At 34.3% G+C, this 21,732-nt stretch overlaps 1 protein-coding gene across 1 annotated transcript in view; it reads left to right on the forward strand.

The window, feature by feature from the left end:
* The first annotated feature begins 725 nt into the window (after positions 1-725).
* Positions 726-21,732, forward strand: part of OLFM3 (olfactomedin 3) — a 182,144-nt gene continuing 161,137 nt past the window's right edge. Inside the window, exon 1 of the mRNA XM_037826516.1 lies at positions 726-1,159. Coding sequence (XP_037682444.1) covers positions 1,091-1,159 — 69 coding nt within the window. The 5' untranslated portion in view covers positions 726-1,090. The remainder of the gene's footprint in view (positions 1,160-21,732) is intronic.

Here is a 21,732-nt window from a genome sequence, read left to right on the forward strand (position 1 = left end):
GTGTGTGTGTGTGTGTGTGTGTGTGTGTGTAGGGAGTTGTTTCATTAGGGGTGGTCACTATCCTGCTTACAGGCAAAAGGAAAATAATAAAGCCTCTTCATTTGCTTTTGCTTAATATCTTCGGATAACCAAACATAGATAAACACACAATAATACCTAACCAAATAGATTTATTTCATTGAGCTGTCCATAAGTAGTGTATATATACATATGTAATAGCTAGAGATTGTGTGCCCTTGATAGAAAATACACAGTGATAGTCTGCACTGCAAACTTTGTTTAAAACAAAGTCAAGTCCTCTGTCAATGACAACAGAAGGTTCCAGTGTGCTATGATTTGTTTCATAATCCTGTATCTAGCTGACTTTCTATTTCTCTGCAGCTCAAGTTGCCGGCAGATGCTGAACTGCAGCACGAGTCAACCCTTGTTTGGTTAACAAATTCCCCTTAAAATACCATCACCACCCCAAACCCCCAGGAGCTGTAGTGATGTCATATCCGTTGCCCAGGTCGCTACACTTCTCTCAGCAGTTACTCCCTTTCTCTTTCTCTCCCTCTTCTCTCTTCCTCTTCTCTCTCCCTCTTCTCTCTGTCTGTCTGTCTGTCTCTCTCGCTCGCTCTCTCTCTCTCTCTCTCTCTCTCTCTCTCTCTCTCTCTCTCTCTCTCTCTCTCTGTCTCCGTCTCTCTGTCTCACTCTCTCTCTTTTCGTGGCGGGAGGGGGTCAAAACTTTTGAGGTGGGCTGGCTGGAAAGCAACGTGCAGAGGGTAGACTGGGGTGCGCAGGTTGGAGGCGTTTCAGTACCTCGGTCAGCGCCCACTGCAGCCCAACCCACTCTCCTCAGCTCCCCGACTCCAGCTCCGAGAATGCCTGCGGAATGATCGCCCCCCAGGGCGGCTGCCGCTGCTGCCGCTGCTACTGCTATTGCTGCCGCTGCTGCTGTTGCTGCTACTGCTGCTGCCACCGCCTCTGTCTCCACTCTGCTCCCCCTGACTGGCAGGCAGAAAGTGCAACTAAAAAGAGAAAGGTCTCTGCAGTGAGAGCGGAGTGGCTACATAAAAGAGAGTAAAGAAGGGCAAAACCCCAGATCAGAATGCAGGCGACGTCCAACCTTCTCAACCTCCTGCTGCTGTCTTTGCTTGCTGCATTAGATCCTTCCAAGGTATGGACAATAATTTAACTCTTGTTTGAAATAAATGTGCAATCTATAACAAAACGATCAAAATTTTGAATAAATATGCCAAAACGGCAAGGGAGACAAGCTCTCCCAGCTACCTTGTGGTGCCTGGTATATTCCCACTGCTTGAAAAATAACAAGGTGAACAACTGAAGGAATAGCTCCTCAAGGTAGAGTCCTGGTAAGAGCGGGGAGGAATCGAGAGTGAATTGAATGTGCATGGGCAGTGAGCAATGCGGCTCTCGGGGGAATTTAGCTTTTTCCGTGTCCAACTGTTTTATACGCTCTTCTAAAGTCGGATGGGTAATGCAAAGGAGTTTGCTGTTGAAACAATGCAATTTGTAAACATGTATTAGGAGATGGTGGCCTGTTTCTTTGTTGGAAGCAGGGAAGCGTTTTCATGCTGTCTTGGTCAATAATACATCGCAAACGTGCTGCAGTTTGTGTTCAAAACACTTTGGGGGGAAGCTGCTTATAACACACAGGGCAGAACAGCAGAGCTATATTCTCTGCCAGGCTTACAGGCGATTAATGAAAAGAGCTTGTGTTTTTTGCTTCTTTCTTTTCATCAAGGAAATTAGGGGACACTAAGTAAGTTCTGATTACCAGTTTTAAGAAACAGGAAGTGAGAATCCTATCAAACTAAGGAGGGCAAAAGGATGAGTTGTCTCACAGCTGTTGAACTCTGAAAATTATCCACTACAGTCAATTAAAGTGAATGTTAAGCTCTTTTGATAAAAAGGATATGTGGGGAAACATTTTTCTTTTTGAGAATAATCTTGATGGAGTGAGGTAGTTTGAGAGTTTCAGCATTCTAAGAAAATTGTAATTATCTGGAGTAAGAGAACAGGCATCTCAGTAAAAGGAGTGAGAGAAAAAAATGTATTATTTTACTTATTTAAATGGTCAAGAACAATTTTACACTACAGGAAAAATAACACCATGTTATAATAAACATACAAAGCTGGATGTTGGAATATTGTTAAATTATTTTTAAAGCTTTACATCATCCATGTAGTTTAGAGAAATTGTTTCCTTTGATAATTCAATAGAAATATGACTTAACCAAGCATAATCTAATACTGTGGTTGACTGAATATTTCTAGGCCTAACAGTACACAGTGAAAACTTAGAATTATATCATGAAATTATTCCTGTACACTTTGCACATTTAGGGAGATTTGATGAGAATAAAATAATTTCATTTTAAAGCTATGGGTACCAACACTGTCACTATTAAAGCTTCACACGGTGTGTGTGCCATCTTAATGGCATATTTACATACTAAGTGGTAGCATTAAAGCATGTTACACTTAGGTAAAAGAGTTGATTTTACCTGTATAATTTTACAATCATTATACTGTTTTGTCTCTGCATCTGTACTGACATATTCCCCTGCCACTCCTATTATGTGATATTGATTAAAACTTCTGAGCACTTTAAATTATATATCTCATTTGCAATATTAATGGTAAAACATTTTTAGAAAGTAAAGTTAATTATTGGGCTACTGCAGAAAATCCATTTGACTGAAAGTAAGTTTCATTTAAGGCATTCTTTAAAGTGGGTTCAGAAATGTAGGATTTTGCTAACAGTTGCATATGTAATTTGATTTATCTGCTATCTTTAATGCATAAATATCTTCACTGTTTGTACCCCATGCTTACTGTATATAAATGAAGTAGATTATCTGTTAAATTTAGTGATAATTCTCACAAACAACTCATTTTTGGTCAATATGATCTCTTTTAGGTTTGCTGAGTTTATCTCTGTACATTCAATGATATAAAACTTTCCTTCAGACTTAACTGTGGCTTTTGGGTACCACTGAGCTGAAAACTACACAGAAGGAAAGGCATACATTAACTTTTCAAACTGTCCTTCTCAGCTTCTAGAGACTACAATATAGTGTGAAAAAAACAGAAGATGGTACTTTGTTCTACACTACACTTGCCATTATAGTGAATATTAAAATGTTCATAGGAAGTAATTTTAATGTTGTAAAAGATTTTTGGACTTGTAGGCAAAATATTGCTTTAGAACAGATGAATAGAAGCTACATTTGCATGTTTTATCAAATTATCGCTCATCATCAAGCTATAGCATCCCCCCCCCACCTCAAATCTCAAAGGGCACTATTGTGTTCAGAAAATAATTGTCAATTAAGTTACAGATTAGGAATTTTCTCATATTCTTATTATGTTACTAATTACTTAAGGATTTAGATAATAAAATCAGCCTTAATCATGTAAATTATGCCTTGTGAAACTGAAATTTAAAACCCAATATTATGGTACCAAAAAGGCCAAAATTATTGAATATATAAGTAATAATTTATGTAATGAAACTTAAGTGTGCAGAAATTCTAAATAAATTTTATTTTAGGACTGATATATTTCACAATTATGTTTTCAAATAAAGTCATTTATCTTTAAATAGTCTTCTATATTATTGAACTTTAATTCCATAGCAAACTTTTGTATAAGCACAGATGGAGACATACAAATTAGCTAAACAGCAGAGCTCTTGAAAGTGAATAGATTTTTTCATAGATATAGAATTGTCAATATATCAAGTACTGGAGATCTAAATGCTTCTTGAGTGTTATTTTACCTGAAAACAAAAAGGCTTTCTAACAATAGTGCTAATGCCACTTCATGGAAGACCATATGATGTCTATGTTTATGACATTTTTTCTATGGTTGAAGCTTATAGATCTTATATGGTCTTTTATAAAATGCTTACGTATCACCATCTTATGGTAAGATAAGTTACTTGAAAATCAGTTTCACTTTTAAATTCAAGCAAAACCCCAAGTTTCTATGTTCATAGTATGAATTTGCAGCATGCACTTACTTTCTTTTCTCTTGCAAATTATATTAGAAAATTGGCAATTTTAGTATATTCCTTCAGCAAAAGAAGACAATTCACAACTAATTAATTATTTGTGTTTTTACATACACTGTCAATTTTCCTCCCAGGAAAATTACTAGAATTATGTTTTCTTAATTAAAGTCTAATTAACAAGTTTCCAATTCTATTTCAAAGACTCATGAGTATATCATTTTGCCTATCTTAAAAGGTATCAATTACTTTTATTCGTACTGGAGTGTTTAAATAGAGTTAATATGCTAAATTATCTTTCAATAAGTAAATTTAAAAAAAAACTGAAAGGCTTGCAGGAATTCAATTATTTTTCAGTTTCATAGAGAAAAGATTGTTTCTGTGTTGGAAATTCCTGAGGGTGGCTGCTAGATGGCATCTCTGTGCTTTTAAACTGAAGGCATCGAGTTCAGTAACGACCTTGGTAGACAAAGAGTGGACTTATTTTTCTTTTACAAGAAGATTTAAGCAGACTGTTATTTGAACATTATTAACAAAATCCCTGTGAATCAGAACCATGATTTCCTCTGCTCTGCTATTCTGACCCATGAAGAAAGGAGGATATAAATATGGTTGTGTAGGTTTCAAACAGAACTTTTACACTAGAGTCAGTCACTGGAAAACAGTTTAAAAGAGGTTACTTGGGCATATCCACACATTGCAGTGACTGCTGAACTTTCAAACAGTCATACCTCTATGATAAATATACTGCAAAATGTTCTGGTAGGGAACTCATGCTTAGGTTGACCACACATCCACTATCTTCTTACCTAAAAACATATGAAGAAAATTGCTCCCAGTACAGACACCAAATATAACAATGAGTCAGCAATAATCACCAACATCAAACTCTTATCTCTGTCCAGAACAATCCTAACAATTAAAACTCTTGCCCTAAATAGGACGTTTGCTTTAAAGCAATACAAACACAATGGGAACTCAGAGAATTTCAGTAATTGTTCTCTCAAATGTTTCATAATATATATATACCATATATAAGTGCACCCAAGTTTTGATTTTGTTAAAGAAAATATTCAAAGACTTAAATTGCCTACAGGTAACATTTCTACATTAATCTAGATAAAGTTCTTATTCTTACCATTTTTAAATGAAATTGAGAAAAAAGTAGAAACAACAGCAACAATAAATTATCACTGTCAATTTGCCTTAAAAACCACCTTAAAAACCTATCTCCTCCTGTGTCTCCAGCACATAACAGGACTACTTCAAGTTGGAATAGAAAATTTGGATCTGATGGCATTTGCAAGGACCTGTAATTATGTGCCAATGAACTCCGATACAGTAAAAACTGAAAAGTTCAAGGCAGCCCATCTATTTTGAAAGAGCAAATAGCTTCCTACTCTTATTTAACTCATATTCTTTTACCCAATTAAATTTTAATTTGGAGAAAGTAAATACTTTCACTTTTTCTTGGGAACTTGAAAAGATTAAAATGGTGCTGCTTTCCTTCATTTCTTTTTAAAAATTCTTATTCCCTGCTACTCTGAGGCTGTCCTCTTTACAGAGAGACTGTTGTGATGATCAGGGCTCTGTTGGGAGTGGAAGCAGACAAGTGAGAAGCCCAGAACACAGCAATCAAGGCCCCTCATTTCTAGTCCCTACTTTGCCACTGACAATATACAGAAACATGACTTTGGGGAAGCTGTTTAACCTCTATTGATTTCAACATCCTCACCTGTAAAATGAGGGGGACAGAGGAGTTAAACTTCTTTTTTTAAACTCTGGATTGGTTTTATTTAATAATCTGATCTTTCAGAAAAATCGGTAAATACTTTTGTAAGGTCTAGTTTATAAGATCATTAACTCTATGAGATCTGGGGGTGAACCTCCTAGGTAATCTCACAAAATTTTCATCTTCTGTGTTTGGCATTCAGAGCCTTCTCTTCACTTCTCTATTCCATGCTGCATCACCCTCTCCTCCTTTCTAATCTCTACACACGTGGTCCGTGTTCAGGCTTCTATCGGCTCACGTATCAATATCTACTTCTCTTAAGAGACTGTTTTTCAATCTAGTGAGACTGGAAACCAACATTGTACCTACTTCAGCTGCGAGTCTTTTATTTAACAAAAAGTTCTCTAGTGAAAAATGAAATGAAAAATTATTTTCCTACATCAAAGGACTTGCCATGTATGCCGAAGCAGTATGGAATGTAATTGAGGGGGCTACTTGTAAAAGTTATGGCATCTTCTTTTGCTGAGTCTCCTATTCAGAAGGCAGATACATCCTTAAAGATTTTACACTGGCAATTATTAGAAAAACTTCAATTTTTGTACTAAGAAAATGCATAAAGGGAAAAAATGTGATTGGATAAAGCTGTATGTAGTTTAAAAGACAAGACTTGGCACTTGATTTACTTAAGTAGTAATTATTGATCATTTTACTTTTTTAAGAACTTAATTGGCAAAGAGTGAAATTAAGAAAAAAGATATAAAAAGCTAGACAGTTGTTTCAGTAGGTTAGGCAAGTTTACACTCAGTCGTTGGAATATCTGTGCATTTGCCAAAATGTATACGTGTGCATGTGTACAAAATTATTTTCCTACGTCATTGAAGTATTGAGGTGGCATTTAAGTCTGTTTAAGCATTCACTGCCTTAGGATTCAGATTCAAACTAAAATATGGTGCTGAAATGGTGGTCCTTGAAATTTTTAGTCCACCTAAAGCTGGTCATCAATTTATTCAGTCTATGCTATTTACCAATTAAAAACTATTTTTTTTTTTAGGATGCTAACATTATCCTGACAGTTTTTTCAAATACTATTTTTAAAATTGTTTTCCCATGCTAATAACAGTGTATAAAAAACACCAGGCCTGAAATCATGACAACTGTTTTTAAGTCCTAACTGTGAAAGTTTTCATGAAGTTTTAACTTCTTTGAAGTTCAGGTTTCACAAATATGGAATAGATGTAATGGCAATAGAACTTTATTATTTACGATATCAAATAATATAATTTATGTAAAAATACATTTAAAACCATAAGGTTCTATGAAAATAAACCATTTACATAAATAAACCCATACCCAAATCTAAATCCTGTAAGTGCACTATAGATTAAGAACTCAAAATTGTAAAAAGAGACTCTCTTACACTTTCAATCTTGCTGTTTCCTCTTCTCAGTTTTTGGAAAAGTGAGTGCTATAAAAGTTAACAGCATGGCTTCAAAGAATCACTCTATATTTTTGGTCAGAGCTCTAATTTTAACTTGTCACCTTACAAACTTACATCATACTTGAATCCAAAAATGTATCTATTATAAGTTTCTTAGGAAAAAATACAAGACATGAAGAGTGGTTCCATAATAGCAGAGCCAAATCAGATCAAGAAAAAAGCTTTTAAACTAATCATGGAGAGGAGATCACAGAGAGGATGGATATATTTAAAGAATTTTCCATGAGATAAAATTGCTTTTTTTGACCAACCTACAAACCTAAAAAGTACTTTGCAAAAAGTATGCCAGTGACAAAGTAGCTTAAATCTTCTCTAAAATTCAAGAATAATATTCAAGAAAGAAGGTGAGGAAAGGGATTTCCTGGAGTCACTCAAATTTAAAATGTTCAGGGCAAAGAGCCATGGAGAAACAACCACTTCAGGAACATTATTTTTCTTGTTTTTGCTCGCGGATTGCTCTCTCCATCCCTCTGCTTGTCCGTCTTCTGCGCTTCTCTAGAGAGACTTCTACAAAGTCCTTGGAAAGATATTGGTCCCCCAATTAGCCACCATAATAACATTTCCTCTGATGTTGCTCATCCAAAAGAAAGTTCACTTTAGTAACTCATGAATTGATTATTTTCTCAATTCAACCCATGTAGTTAATACAAAGAGTTAAAAATACATGAAAGCAACTAATAGAATATTTACTATAGACCATCCTTATGAGCAATTAATTTTAAAGAAGCGTGTTATTTCAAAAACACTTGCACACTATACCGTAATGAGGTTTAATTTTCCTCTGTTACTTGCTATAAGAGGTTGCAAACCCTTTGGGAGGGCCAAGATATAGGAGCAACATAAGAGCAACTCTGTCCCATAGGACCAGGTAATTTGAATGGCACTAATAAATGCTCAAAAGTGATGTTGAAGTAATTAAAAAAAAAGTAGTTTTCTAAGAACATTTATCTTTTTTGTTTTAAAAATGAGGTGTTGTGTAGCACATAGCACAGGGCTATGCCTTCCATTGTTCTCATACCAAGCCCTCAGAAGAATAAAAATAAGTTCAGAGAAAAGTTTGCAGGTGCTGTTGTGTTCATGCTTTTGCCTTTTCCTGGAGAGTACTTTCCCTCTACACTGTATGTCCAAATCCTATCTGTATTTTGAGATGCAACCCAAATTTCGCTTCTTCCATAAAGCCTTCTCAGATACTCCTTTCACCCCAAGAGGAGGTAATCCTGAAAAACCAAGACCCTCTATGAGGAAGGAACCAGGCTGTATTTACCTTTGCATCTATAGCCACTGGCACTGTCTGACACAGGATAGGTGTTCAATAAACACAGGTTAAATTGGATTTTTTCATCCAGAAATTCACAGTCAGTCTCATTTCCAGTCACTCTGTTATTATGCTTACCACTTTTATTTTTTAAATTATAATTGTTTATTTTATTTTATCTCCCCTGGTAAACTACAAGGGAGCTTAGGACATGCTTTATGTCTCGGTCATTATCTTACCCTTTCCTACCTAGTAACTAGCATAGTGCCTTATTCAGATAAGATATTTAATAAGTATTTGTTGAATGAGCAAACTAATACATTGAGAACAAATAAGTCAAGAAACACCTAAAAAATTTCATCCTTGGGTTAAATGATGCATGAATATGCATGAATATAATCTGTGGTTTATTTTTGTTGTTGGGGTTTTTTTGTTTGTTTGTTTTTTGTTTTTTTGTTTTTCTTTGGTCCATGCTTCCATCAGACAAGATACTGGGGGAAGAGAAATAAGGTTGACTTTAAAAACTTTGTGTTCAAGGGCTTAAAGGTATCAGATTATTTACTTTGAAAATACTGCAAGTTTAGGTCTTTTTAAATTGCTGATTAATCCCCCTCCTTATTGCTGTTTTTGACTGGTGTGACTCTCTGGGACGCTACAACCTTAATACTCTTGGAAATCATTTGCTGTGTTTCATGACACTCAGCTGCAAAGTTAGTACACCTCTTATTCCTTGGTGTTTGCATAACTGTCCACTTCATTTGCATTGGTTTATAATTTTAAACATTGTATTAAAGTGTATTTATTATTTTAACTGTGTTTAATGTAATGCTTTAGCCTTATTTAATAAATCGATATATTCTCTACTCTGTATCTTTCAGGGGACTGTGATAATCATTTTTAAGAATCTAAAATACTATTTTGAAATATTATCCTAGTTATATATTTTTGTAGTGGTTCAATTGAAGGAAAAGAAATACTGGCTCCATGTGTGTACTATAGTAATATATGAGCATAGTGCCACCATACCAAATTATGGTTACTAATGATTACAAGTAAGTATATATTAAGTGGGGTTAGATTTTTCTTAATAGTAACTTCCAAATATGATCAGAAATTTAAAATATTCATGATTAACTGTATAGGTTAAAATGCTTTGAAAAGAAGTGTCAGTAATAACATTGTTAAAGAGCACAAATAGACAGCTACTAAAGGGAAGGCATAAATTGAATAGACATTCCTTTCTATTTTTCTAACTTAGTTGAGGTGTTTAAGAAGCATTATCCCAGGTTGATTTAGATAGTATTACTAAAGGGATGAATTCCAGATGGCAGGATTTCTTCAGAGAATTTGCATTGGAAATGTTGATTCACTGGCACCAAAATATCACTGCTGAAATATTGCTTTATAAAAAGTGCCATCACTTTTGGGAATTATGTCTTCTATGCCTATGGTTGCTGAGGGAATTGTTTATCTGGAATTAGTACTAAAGGTAAGTACTTTTACCCTTGCTCATGTTTTGTGGCACCGTGACTAACATTATAGTGCATGTCATTGTAACATAAAACAAACTGAAATATTGTCTGGCTCAAGACCCGCTAGCAACTTTTTATTATACTTACTCTTTATTTTTCATACAGTGCTACAGATATATTCTATACTTCACAACAAGTTGATTGCTAGACAAAGGCAGAGAATAAAATCACTTTAGTTTGATAGCTGTATACCTTAAAGCCCTCCAGGGATAAACAAGAGGAAATGTTTATAGAGTTATGAAGCTTGTGCCAAAGAGATAGCTGTTGTAATATAATGCCTCAAAACTAGGCAGAAACTTTTTGAGATAAAGAATCAAGTGAATGGAGTGAACCAATAATTTACTTATGGTGTCATCTCATTGGTGCCAAAAGTCATCATTTCCCTTTCAATCAAAGAAAGAATAGATTCCAACCCTAAATATTTGTCTCAAAACAAATAATGGAATACAAATTTAGGAATTGATAAATGAAATTATAAAGGAGTTTACATGTAGCATGGAGGTGAACACAATAAATATAGTTAAAAGAAGAAGAGAAGGTATTTGTTTATATAGCAGGGATGGTTTGAAGCTATTATAGACTATGTATAGGTCTGCTAATTGCGTATTTAAATATTTCAGTTAAAGTTTGTTGTCTCTTACCAATGCACTTACACACACACAGAATTATTACATTCATTAATTTGAGATGTGGTTACCCTTCTATTATTGCTAACCTATTGCATTTGCTTTGGAACAGGATCTCCTTAGCTCATCTAATCTTTAATATTTTTTAATAAGAGGAAATAGAAAGAAAAGGCAAACTTAAGAATCTTAAGTTTTCAGATACAGAGGCAATAGAACCCTTGCAGTTTATCCATTTGTGAATAATCATTTCTATGATTATTATAAATATTATATATAAATAAAAGTCACCTTATTACCCTCTCAAAGGACTCAAGCTAAATAATATTAATACAATATAAAATGAAGATAAAAGAAGAGAGACACTATACCAAATGATAGCTAATCATACACTAATTATCAAATTGGAAAGTTCATTGTATTGTGGACAGGGTACTAAACTAGGAGTTAGGAAATCTGGACCTAATTTCAGCTCTGCAACTATCTAGTTGTATGACCTGGGGATATTCATTAAGTTTTATTGGTTTCCATATCTTCATGTATAAAATGAGGATGTCGAAACAAATGTTCTTGGTTTTGGTGGTCTACAATGGGACATATGAATCTCTCAAAAATGTAATTCATCATCCTTTCACCCTCCTTTCTTCTACTCATAGTCTCTTAAATTGTAAAAATAGTAGATAAAACATAGGCTTCTTTTACTTAACTGCCAAAAATCAAAGTTAATGTTACTGAGAAAATCATAGCCATTTGGTTATATATATAATCTCACAAAAGATAAATGTAAAACACATAAGCTTATTTTCAAATCTCAAGAATTAGAGAATGTTTGGTATCTATTTGTGTCCTCTTTCAGGAGCTTTTGAAAATTTAAATGAAAGGTAAATGAGTGAACCTCATTGCTTTTTCAATCGTTATGCTATGATAGTCAAAGCAAAAGAGACTCTTAGACTTATAGGGAGATAGAAAGGTCATCTATTTCAATTCTGCGTAAAAGGCAGGAATTTTCTCTATAACATAACTGATGCATGGTTATCTAACATCCATCCACATGTTTCTCATATTGCAGAGCAGGATAGTATTCAAGAGATAAGATCCAATTTTCATCAAAAATAATTACTAGAAGGTTTTGTTATAAATTGAGATATAACTTTCGGTGATATTTCCAATTACTGATTTAAGGTTCTTTCTTTTGTTAAAATCATAAGAAAAAAAATTATATTGACTCTGGTTGACAGAATAATGGGCCTACAGAGATGTCCATATCCTAATCCTTAGAATCTGTGAAAATGTTACTGTTACCTTACTTGGCCAAAAGCACTTTGCAGATATGACCAAATTAAGGATCTTGAGTTGGGAAGATGATCTGGATTATCTTGGTTGGCCTGATATAATCACGATGGTCCTTATATGAGTACAGTAGGAGGCTCAGAATCAGAAAAAGAAGTTATAACGTAAGCAGATATTGAAATGATGCATTTTGAAGATGGAAAACAGGGCAACAGTCAAGGAATGTGGGCAGCCTCTAGAGATGGATAGCCAAGAAAACAAATTGTCCCCTAGAGCTTCCAGGAAGAAACAAAACCCTACCAACATCTTGACCTAAGCTTCTTGAGACTCATTCCGTACATCTGCCTGATGAAACTGTAAGACAATAAATTTGTGCTTAAGTATCTAAATTTGTGGCAAGTTTTTCCATAGCAATGATAAATTAATACATTGGCCTGCATGATATTAATGAATGTGTAAAAACAAATGTGAATCAGCTAAGTATCACTATAGTCTAGAGCTGTGGCTATTAAGGTTAGAGAGACCCTGGACATGAAATTACAGAGTGAGGTCTAATATTTATGAAAGAAATTCTCTAATATAGAAATGAGAATTGATTATTGAAGAAGACTCTAATTGAATTACATGATAAGTTTTTTATTTTCCATTGTTGATGTTTCTAAGATACAAAGTGAGTCTTTTTTGTTAGGTAAAATCTGCCTATAGAGTCTTACCCTCAGTCTGTTAAGAGCAAAATAAATTTTATTTAATTTCTTTGTCAGCATAAAACTTTTAAAAGCACTTGCCAAACTCTTTATATGGCTTTGCTCACTACCTTCTATGTCAGTGAAAATACTTATAAATGGGCTACCTGTGATTCAGTAAAATGACTCATCTCCTCCTCCTAATCCTCTTTCTTATCCTCTTCCTACTTCTTCCTTCTCCTCCTCTGCCTTCTTCTTTACCTTCTCCTTTTTCTCCTACTTCCACCTCCCCCACCTCTTCCTCCTCCTCCTCTTCCTCTTCCTTTTCCTCTTCTTCATCAGTCAAAATTTGATTAACCAAAGTATTGGCAAATCTTAAGATCAAAGCAATTTCTTTAGAGAATCAGCATATGTTACACAATAAGGACACAGTCAAATTTTTGATGATTGCTTAGGGGCATTCCACAAAATATAATAAGGATTCCCCCATTTATATACAATTGAGAAAATCTTTTGTGTTAAGTTTGTTTATTTAATTTTAAATAATTGAGATTTGTCTTAGCTTCAAGAAAACTTGTAATATGAATTCTTAGTCCAGAAATAAATTATTCTCCATAATCTTGATTATATCATGTGATAGAATAGGCCATTGGCATACGTATTACAATCATTTTTTCAATGAATACTCATGCTTGGCAGTAGTCTAGGAGCTTGAGGTAAAAGAGTTTTAAAAAGGTATAATTATTGCCCCCAAAAAGCCCTTAATATTTTACATTGGAGGATCTATCTATTAATAATCATAGGACTATATGTTCAATAGCAGAGACTTGTCATAAAGGACACAAGAAGAGCATGGGAAATGGTTGTCAATAACAGAATGGGGGGAATGAGGGCAATTTTCCTAGAGGAGGTGATGCATAAAGGAAGAAAATGAGGGGAAAAGGAGGGATTCCATTAAAAGGTAAGAACATATATGGAGTCACAGAGACATAAAAAGCATTGAGGAACTGGAGAGCTCCTGTATGTGAATTGTGTTCTTTGACTCCTAATTATGTTGGAATCAGGAGGAACCGACGCAAATGGGAAAAAGAGAGAATGCTTCATGGCATTAAAGCAGTAGAAAAATGATTATTCAAAAGGTCCAAGAGTTCATCTTTACTAGATTTAAAATATATCTGACACTTTTTATCTTAATCACAAACAGCACAATGATAAAATAAACAAACAAAACACAAAACAGTGTATAGATATAAAAAAATGTATCTATCTCTGTATCTGTCTATCTCTATTTACCTAGCTATCTAGCTTTGTGACCATCTACCTATTTTAATTACCAAAACATAAAATAACGAGAAGAATCACAACACATCTTACTCCATGATCTCCATGATATCACAGAAATTAAGTTCTCTACCTTATCCATATCATGGCTGATACGGCCCCATGACAGTAGTGTGGTAGATTGATTTATGTACCACAATTTAGACATGTTCTTGATCTTCATCCTCATTCCTTTGGTTGTGAACCCATTGTAAATAGGATCTCTTGGAGATGTTATTTTAGTTGAGATGTGGCCCAGAGTGTGTATATATGTGGAGCTTAATTCAGATTATCGGGGTCCTTTAAAAACAGAAGAAATTCAGGCATAGTTATGGAGAAAGCCATTGCAAGGAGCCAGAAGCTGGAAATCAATAAAACCAGAAGAGAAAAGAGAAGATATCATCATGTGTTGGGAAAGCCAAGGAACTCAAGGATAGCTATCCAGCCAGAACACTGCCAGCCCTGAGATGAAGCAGGCCTTCTAGCTTCTGAAACAATGAGCCAATAAATTCCTGTTATTTAAGCCAATCCATTGTGTGGTATTTGTCATAGCAGTCTGGTAAACTAAGACAAGTATTGAATGATGATTCTTTGAATTGTGGATGGCATCACCACCACCATACATGAAAATTATTATTGTTACTCAAGTATCAAAATTATTTTAAATTCTTTGATAATAAGTCTGTTGTTGGAGTGGTTTATTCCAAATAAAGGATGTTCTATATTTTCATCTGTTACAAGATGATTCTGGCTTGGTTAAATTGGGATAAATTTGGCATCACCTAAAACTTTTAGTCAGACTGAATGTTGATTTCAAATTTTTTAATCATTTTTTTTTATGATTCAAATTATATATATCTAGGAGTAAGAGGCATTTCTTTTTTCTTTATTTTTCTTTTTTCCTTTCTTTTTTCCTTCCTTCCTTCCTCACTTACTTCTTTTATTACTTCTGTTCATTCAAAAAAATACAATAAACAACCATCATAATATGAAAATTGGGGCCCAAAAATTCAAATCACATATAATGTGTTGACATATCACAGAAAAAAATAACAAGATGACAAGGGTGAGCTATGGAAGGCTGGAGCCAGTCACTGCTTACATGAAATCTACATTATGAAGGACATATGGTTAAAGATTTCCGATATATTTTTAGAATGTCTGCACATACCCAGTGATATCTAGAATCTAGAGTTAATAGCAGTGAACAAGAAGACAAAAATCTCTGAGCTTAGGGAGTTTATGACCTAATTAAAAACAAACAATGAACAAATAAGCAAGCACAATGTATGGTATGTTAGATGGTAATACATTATATGGAGGGGAAAACAAAGCATAAAAGAGTAGGAGGCAGTGTCTTGTAGGGTGGAGGGCAAATCATCAAAATAGGCTTCACAGTAAATGTGATACTTGAGCAAAGACAGGAAGGAGGTGAGACAGTGACCCATATGGATTTCTGGGAGAAGAGTGTTCCAAGCAGTTAAAATTTCAAGTACAGATTGAGTAAAGCTGTAGCAAGCGCAGCATGTTTGAGAAAGGCAAAGAGGTTAGTGTACTTCAAGCAGAATGAGTAAGAATGAGACAGTAGGAAATGTGACCAACAATTTAGTGAAAGCGTGGATCATGTGCATCCCTGTCAATGGTTTTAAGGAATCTGAGTGAGATGAGAAGATACTGTGGATTTTGGGCATAGATGTGACATGACATTTATTTTGTAAAAGGATCATTTTGGCTGGTTGGCGAAAAATTTACTTTTGGAAGAAAGGAAGTAGAGAGACCAACTGGGATAAAATAACTAGATGGGTGTTGAAGGTAACTAACAGAATTTGCCAATGAATTGGAAGTTTGATGGGAAACAATGGAGTCATAGATGATTCCAAGATTTCTGGAAGGAAAGGAAGGAAATATGCTTATCAAGAAGGGAAACACTGGGAGAAGAGAGTGGGAGTTAAACTTTGGGCATGTATGTTTGAAATTACTTTAGACATCCAAATGGAATTGCAGAACAGACAATGAATGGTATTTAGAATTCAGGGCAGAGGTTGAAACTGTATGTGTCATTTGAGAGTGATCAGTATGTAGACATAATTTAAGCTCCTGAAACTGGAGGGTATTACCAAGAGAGTTCCTGTGTATATAGAATTAACCTAAACACTAAACCTCAAATATTTAGAAGCAAAAAAGATGAGGAAAAACTAGTAAAAAAGAGACTAAGAAGAAAGCCATGAAGTAGGAGGAAAACTTGGAGGAATTACTGTCTTGAAAACAACATGAAGAAAGTGTCTCAATTAAATATATTTATTTAATTTTCCTATGTTACAGCTCTGTATGGGTCAAGTAATATGAAACTTGAAAATTGATCATTGTCTTTAGAAATAGGAATTGTTTTTTTACTTTGTTTAGTGGTTTTAGCAGTGTGATGGGGAAAAAATCCTCATGCTCATAGATTCAAAAAAGAATTTAAAAGATTAACTGGAGTCAATAAACAAACAGACTTTTGAGGAATTTTGCTGTGAAGAGAAATGTGGCACCAAGAGATGTTTATTTTTGCTGATATCTGAAATGGGGGAAATAACACATGTTATAATGCTGATTGGACTAATCCACAAGAGGGTGGTTTCAAATAAAAACACAGAGAATTCCTTTACAAGCACAACTGGAAAGACAGGATGTTGGTGGCCATGTTATGAGGTGAGTGGGAGCATGTATAAGCACCCTTGTAATTGCTTCCATCTTCTCTGTGAAATGGGAAGCATCATCATCAGCTGAGAGTGAGGATGGGTTGTTGGAAAGGACAGAATTACATCCTGAAGACTGCCGTTAGGAGCAAGGAGGACACAGCTCTTCCACTGCCAGGCTCAGTAATACAGAAGTGCAGTAAGGCAATAGACTCAGCTTGAGAGAACTTCAGGAGAAGCTGAGCCCTCAGGAGAACCAGATTTCAATAAAAGTATAAAGGGAAAAGTATGTTTTTGAGAATTGTGTAGACATGAGAGAATGTCACTAATGACTGATCGTGAGTTTCTCACATGTTGCAGTCTGCATTAAACTGATCATCCATCTTTCCTGTTCATTGAAAAACAAGTCTGAATTTTTCCCAGGAACTAGTTATTTTTTCCATGACTCTCTGAAAACCTTTAGCCAGCCCAGTTCTCTGTTGATGTGGAAAATGTACAAAACCATAAACTAATTGGAGGGAATTCAACACAGATTATACTAGAAAGTGGAAAGATGCATTTTCCCCTTTCCCCTTCTCTCTGGGCCACATTTATCCTGGATTGTCACATCAAACTCAAGGAATGACTCATCCATGGAGTCTTGGAAGTGGATATGATATAATTAGGAAAGAAGGGCAGAGGTGATAGAAAGTGGGGCTATATATTTTAGCAATATTGGGTCAAGACAATACCTGGAAAGTTTGCTTGGAACATTTTATAAGTAATACAACAAAGTTGTATTGGTGACTGATGTGGGGACTATCAGCTTCAACACAGCAATCCTCCCAAGTCCAAGGGAACATATTGTTTTAGCCACAGAAAACACATACAGGAGAACTGGGTTCACTTTTGTTTCTTCCAAAAATCCTGAGAATAAAAATAAAATCAGATTTCAATGTACTATATTAATGGGAATAATTTGAAGTTTGTTATATTTAGCAATTTATTTCTGCTCTAGCATATGCCTAAGGAGATGAAACTCACATATGGCCCTTAATCTATTATACAATGTCTTTCTAATTATCCAACAAACATAAAAGAAGAAAAATGTTAAGTTTAGCTTTATGTAACTAAAGTGAGAAAAAAGATCTATGTTATATTTGTCTCATTTCTGTTGCTATTGGATGACATTTTAATAAACTAAAAAATGTGTGTAGCATAATATAACATTGATGGGGAACTAAAAATCTGGAAATGGAAAAATTAGGGTGTGCCTATGTATGTGGGCATATGTGTGTTTGAATATGAGAGAGGAAGAGTTTTAGCTGATAACTACTGAAGAGTAAAACCTCAACAATTGAAACTAATTAATTCTAGAACAAGTGAAAATCATGAATTACAAAATATTTCTAAATGCACCTTGATTATTTCCAAATCACATAATAATCCAAATTACAACCGCAAATTTCATTTATGCTGTTGCCTAATAGAGATCTTCAGAACTCCTAAAAATCTATTAGATTACTTTCAAATTATTCTATCAGTTAAAGGAATGAGGGATTTAAAATTATTTTCACAAGTGATTTAAATTCTGTTCACACTATTTAAGAAAACTTAAATCCTTCCTTATTTTTTTCCTCCATTTCTTTCGTTTTTTTTTTAACACAAAGAAAACTTCATCTGTAACCACTTTCACTATCACATATGGTCCAAATGAAGGGAAATTATAATGAATAACTTTTATGTTTAAAATTGTGATAAACAACTCTTCTTGTTTGAAGCATATTTCTCACTAATTCTCTCATTTTTCTCGGCAACATAATGGGGCAAATAACACCTACTTCGTGGGATTAAGCAAAAGTTCAATAAGATAACATTTTGAAGCATTGAGTCCACTGCCTGGCATTTAATTAAGTACTAAATGAATGGCAGCTTATTCTTCAGTAAATTAGTGTTCAAAAAATATTTTTTGTGCTGTATGTCCCACTTCTTAGCTAATGTGCTAAATCTGTAACCTGGTATAGATTACTCATTGATTTCATTGTATCCATTTTACATTATTCCCAATATATATTTTGGGGATAGGAAAAAAAAATAAAGATATGTTTTCCTTTTATAAACTGTCTATCTGCTCCTAGCTCCTTCCCCATAGAACTATTTTTAGATTATCTCTTGAAGCTGTAGTATTAATGTGTTATATTTAGGGGACCCAAGGAGAAAAAAGAAAGCAGGAAAGGCCTTTCTAAACAGAAAATGCTCTGCCTGTGGGGATAAATCAAGAGCCCAATTATTAAAAAAAAAAAAAAAAAAAAAAAAAGATGACAACTGATGATTTGCTATGAAGGTTGAAAAATGAGGAGTAGAAGAAAGCAATTTTAAAAGTTCTATTCTGACTCACAGATCATCTTCTGATCTCTTGAAATATTGCGCATTGGTGTTGAAATACTTTTCATAAAATAGGACAGAATTGGATTAATTAATGTCTTCTGAGGTCTCTTCCAATTCTGAGATATATTTCAATTCAACAAATCTTTGTTGAGCACAGATGTCTCACTTCAGATGTTTCACATCCTGTATTTTACTTTGTTCTAATTCTCTGTATTCTCTGTGTATTCATACTCAATTTGGTATTTCTCCAGAACCATGTAAGTGCTCAAGGAAAAGAGAAATACCAGCATATTTAAATTCCAATTGCCTTTGGTCGATTTCTTTAGCAAAGTGGAGTATCTCAAAGATCTCAGTTATTAAAGATGACAGAGTAGTATAAAAACAGTTACCAGAGTATCTGAGAACTTTTCCCAACTGTTACAGTAAAAATGTTAAGAATCAAGGAAGAGTTGGCCAAAAACCCAAATGAGTATTTTTTAATTACAAGTTCTTTTAGATTCTTCTATTTTAATAAAGTATATTAATACTAACCATAGTGAAATATTAATACACATTTACAAACCATTAACATTTCCTGAGTTTATTGTTACCCAGTTTTCATTGAAAGCATTGTTGAGACTGAATTACTCAGGGAAGGTCATTTAAATATATCAATATGTCAAACTAGATTGTCCATGAGCTAGGAATTTATACAACAGTATCCCTTTTAACATTGTATTGCTAAATACAATGTATTGTACAATTGTATACTTTTACTATTTAATGATGAATGTTTAAAGAATTTTAGGATCTCAATGAAAAAGGGAAGAATTGAAAAGTTATTTTTCTTGGAGCCCAGTACATACTTTCAAAATTTTTTTTTTTTTTAAGGAATATACCTTAGTGGTTAAAATCTTTCAGCATAGAGTTGAAATTGATCAAGGGTTTCTACTTATCAGCTGTGGGACCTTGAGAAATTATTTAACTTCTACAAGCCTCAGTTTACTTTTGTATAAATTTAAGCTGAAACTAATTAAGGATTGTTTGGGAAGTACTGAGATAATATTTTCTGGTAGCATTTGGAACACAGTGAAACAGAGATACCTAAAGACACTAGTATCAGTTATAGCCTAACGGCTAATTCTATTACTGCTGTTAGTGTTTTTGCCTGTGAGCAACTGCCTCTTTTTAGGTTACCAATTATGTAAGCCCTCTCCAATTGTGCTTTCTACAAGGTGGAAAAGGCATGGGTGGCAATAGAAATCAGAAATAGTCTGTCCAGTCCTGGGCACATGTCCAGTGACCAGGTGGTCACTACAGTCCACCTGGACCCATGCAATTCTCCTGCAGCTAATACCAGTTCCTTAATTTGGATTTAAACACAGAAAGGAGTTATTTGAAATTATTTAAACACATATTAGGTAAATTTATTTTTAAAGACTAAAGAAAAAGCTAAAAACAGAAACAAAAACAAAAATCCCTAATTACAAATTGACTATATGGTGTCCTGTTGCTGTTTTGAGGAATTCTGTGTCTTAATCTGATGTTCTTTTCTGTCCTTTCATTAATTTTTCAAAGAGCTTCAAGTGTCCCATTGGAATTTAATAATCTCCACTTAACTACACATCTGCTTTTGTTACTCCTGTGGCAAATCCTTAAAAGCTAGTTTCTCTTTCTTCCTGTACTCTCCTTCCTATGTTGCTATTATCGTCTGTATATATTATTTTTTTTTCCCAAATATTCTTTCCTGGAGGTAGTACACTGTGTAATAAGCTACACTCTGCTGGCTTCCTTTTACTTTTGCTGTCTTTTCCTGACCACTTCTTTCTGTATGGAAATAACACTTTCATAGATAATTATACTACTTGTTGTGTTTCAAGCCTTAGTAATAAGTGGTTTACATATTCTGTGGCAGTGGTCATTTGCAGTTCCAAATGGCATTTTGCTGGCTGGAACGGGACTATTTTTATCCTGAAGAAATACTGATATTTTAGCAGAAAAGACTGACTATAAGTCAGAAAGCCACAGAAAAATGTTTCCCTTAGGAAACAAAGCTAACTTTTTCAGATGCTTTCTGAATTCTTCTGCCTGCAGCAAAAATAACATATTTCAAAAACCGAGTATCTTTTCTAAATGCCTTTACCATTAATTCTTTAATGTCCACAGGAAGTTGCTTTTTGAGTGTAAATAGCATCATTACACAGAAAATAAGCTTAACTTCCTTTTTAAAACTAAAAGCATGCCTGTGATTTTATTTGATAATTAGTTTCTAGCCATAAGACTATGTAGTTGTGTCACTGTGCCATTTTAAATGTTACTCTAAATGTTATTTGGTAAGATTCACACCACTATCCCCAAACAGCAACTGTTTACCTGGGATTAACCCCGGCATGGAGTCAATTTCAGATAATTAAAATAATTTGCTTCCTGTTGAGCAGGGAGAATTACCTGCTTTTCTTTCATCTGTAAAACCCCTCCCTCCACAAAGCATATATTGATGACCTCAAATTAGCTTCCCATTAGTAGGATTAAAGGTATAATCAACTCACAATTCCATGGTAAACAGTGACTGAGCAAGAGCTTTTCTAATCTGCATTAGCAGCCTCAACCATGCAAATCCCAACAAAAATATGAAGTTCTAGTAGAATGAGGCACCCTGAAGAACAAAAGGAGTTTTGTTTCTTATTTCCAATTTATTCTTCACCCTGTTCCAGAGAACATGCTTCAAAAGTATATCAGGAAAGTACTTCATGAGAC

The sequence above is a fragment of the Choloepus didactylus genome, chromosome 2 (genome assembly GCF_015220235.1).
Source record: "Choloepus didactylus isolate mChoDid1 chromosome 2, mChoDid1.pri, whole genome shotgun sequence".
Lineage (NCBI taxonomy): Eukaryota > Metazoa > Chordata > Mammalia > Pilosa > Megalonychidae > Choloepus > Choloepus didactylus.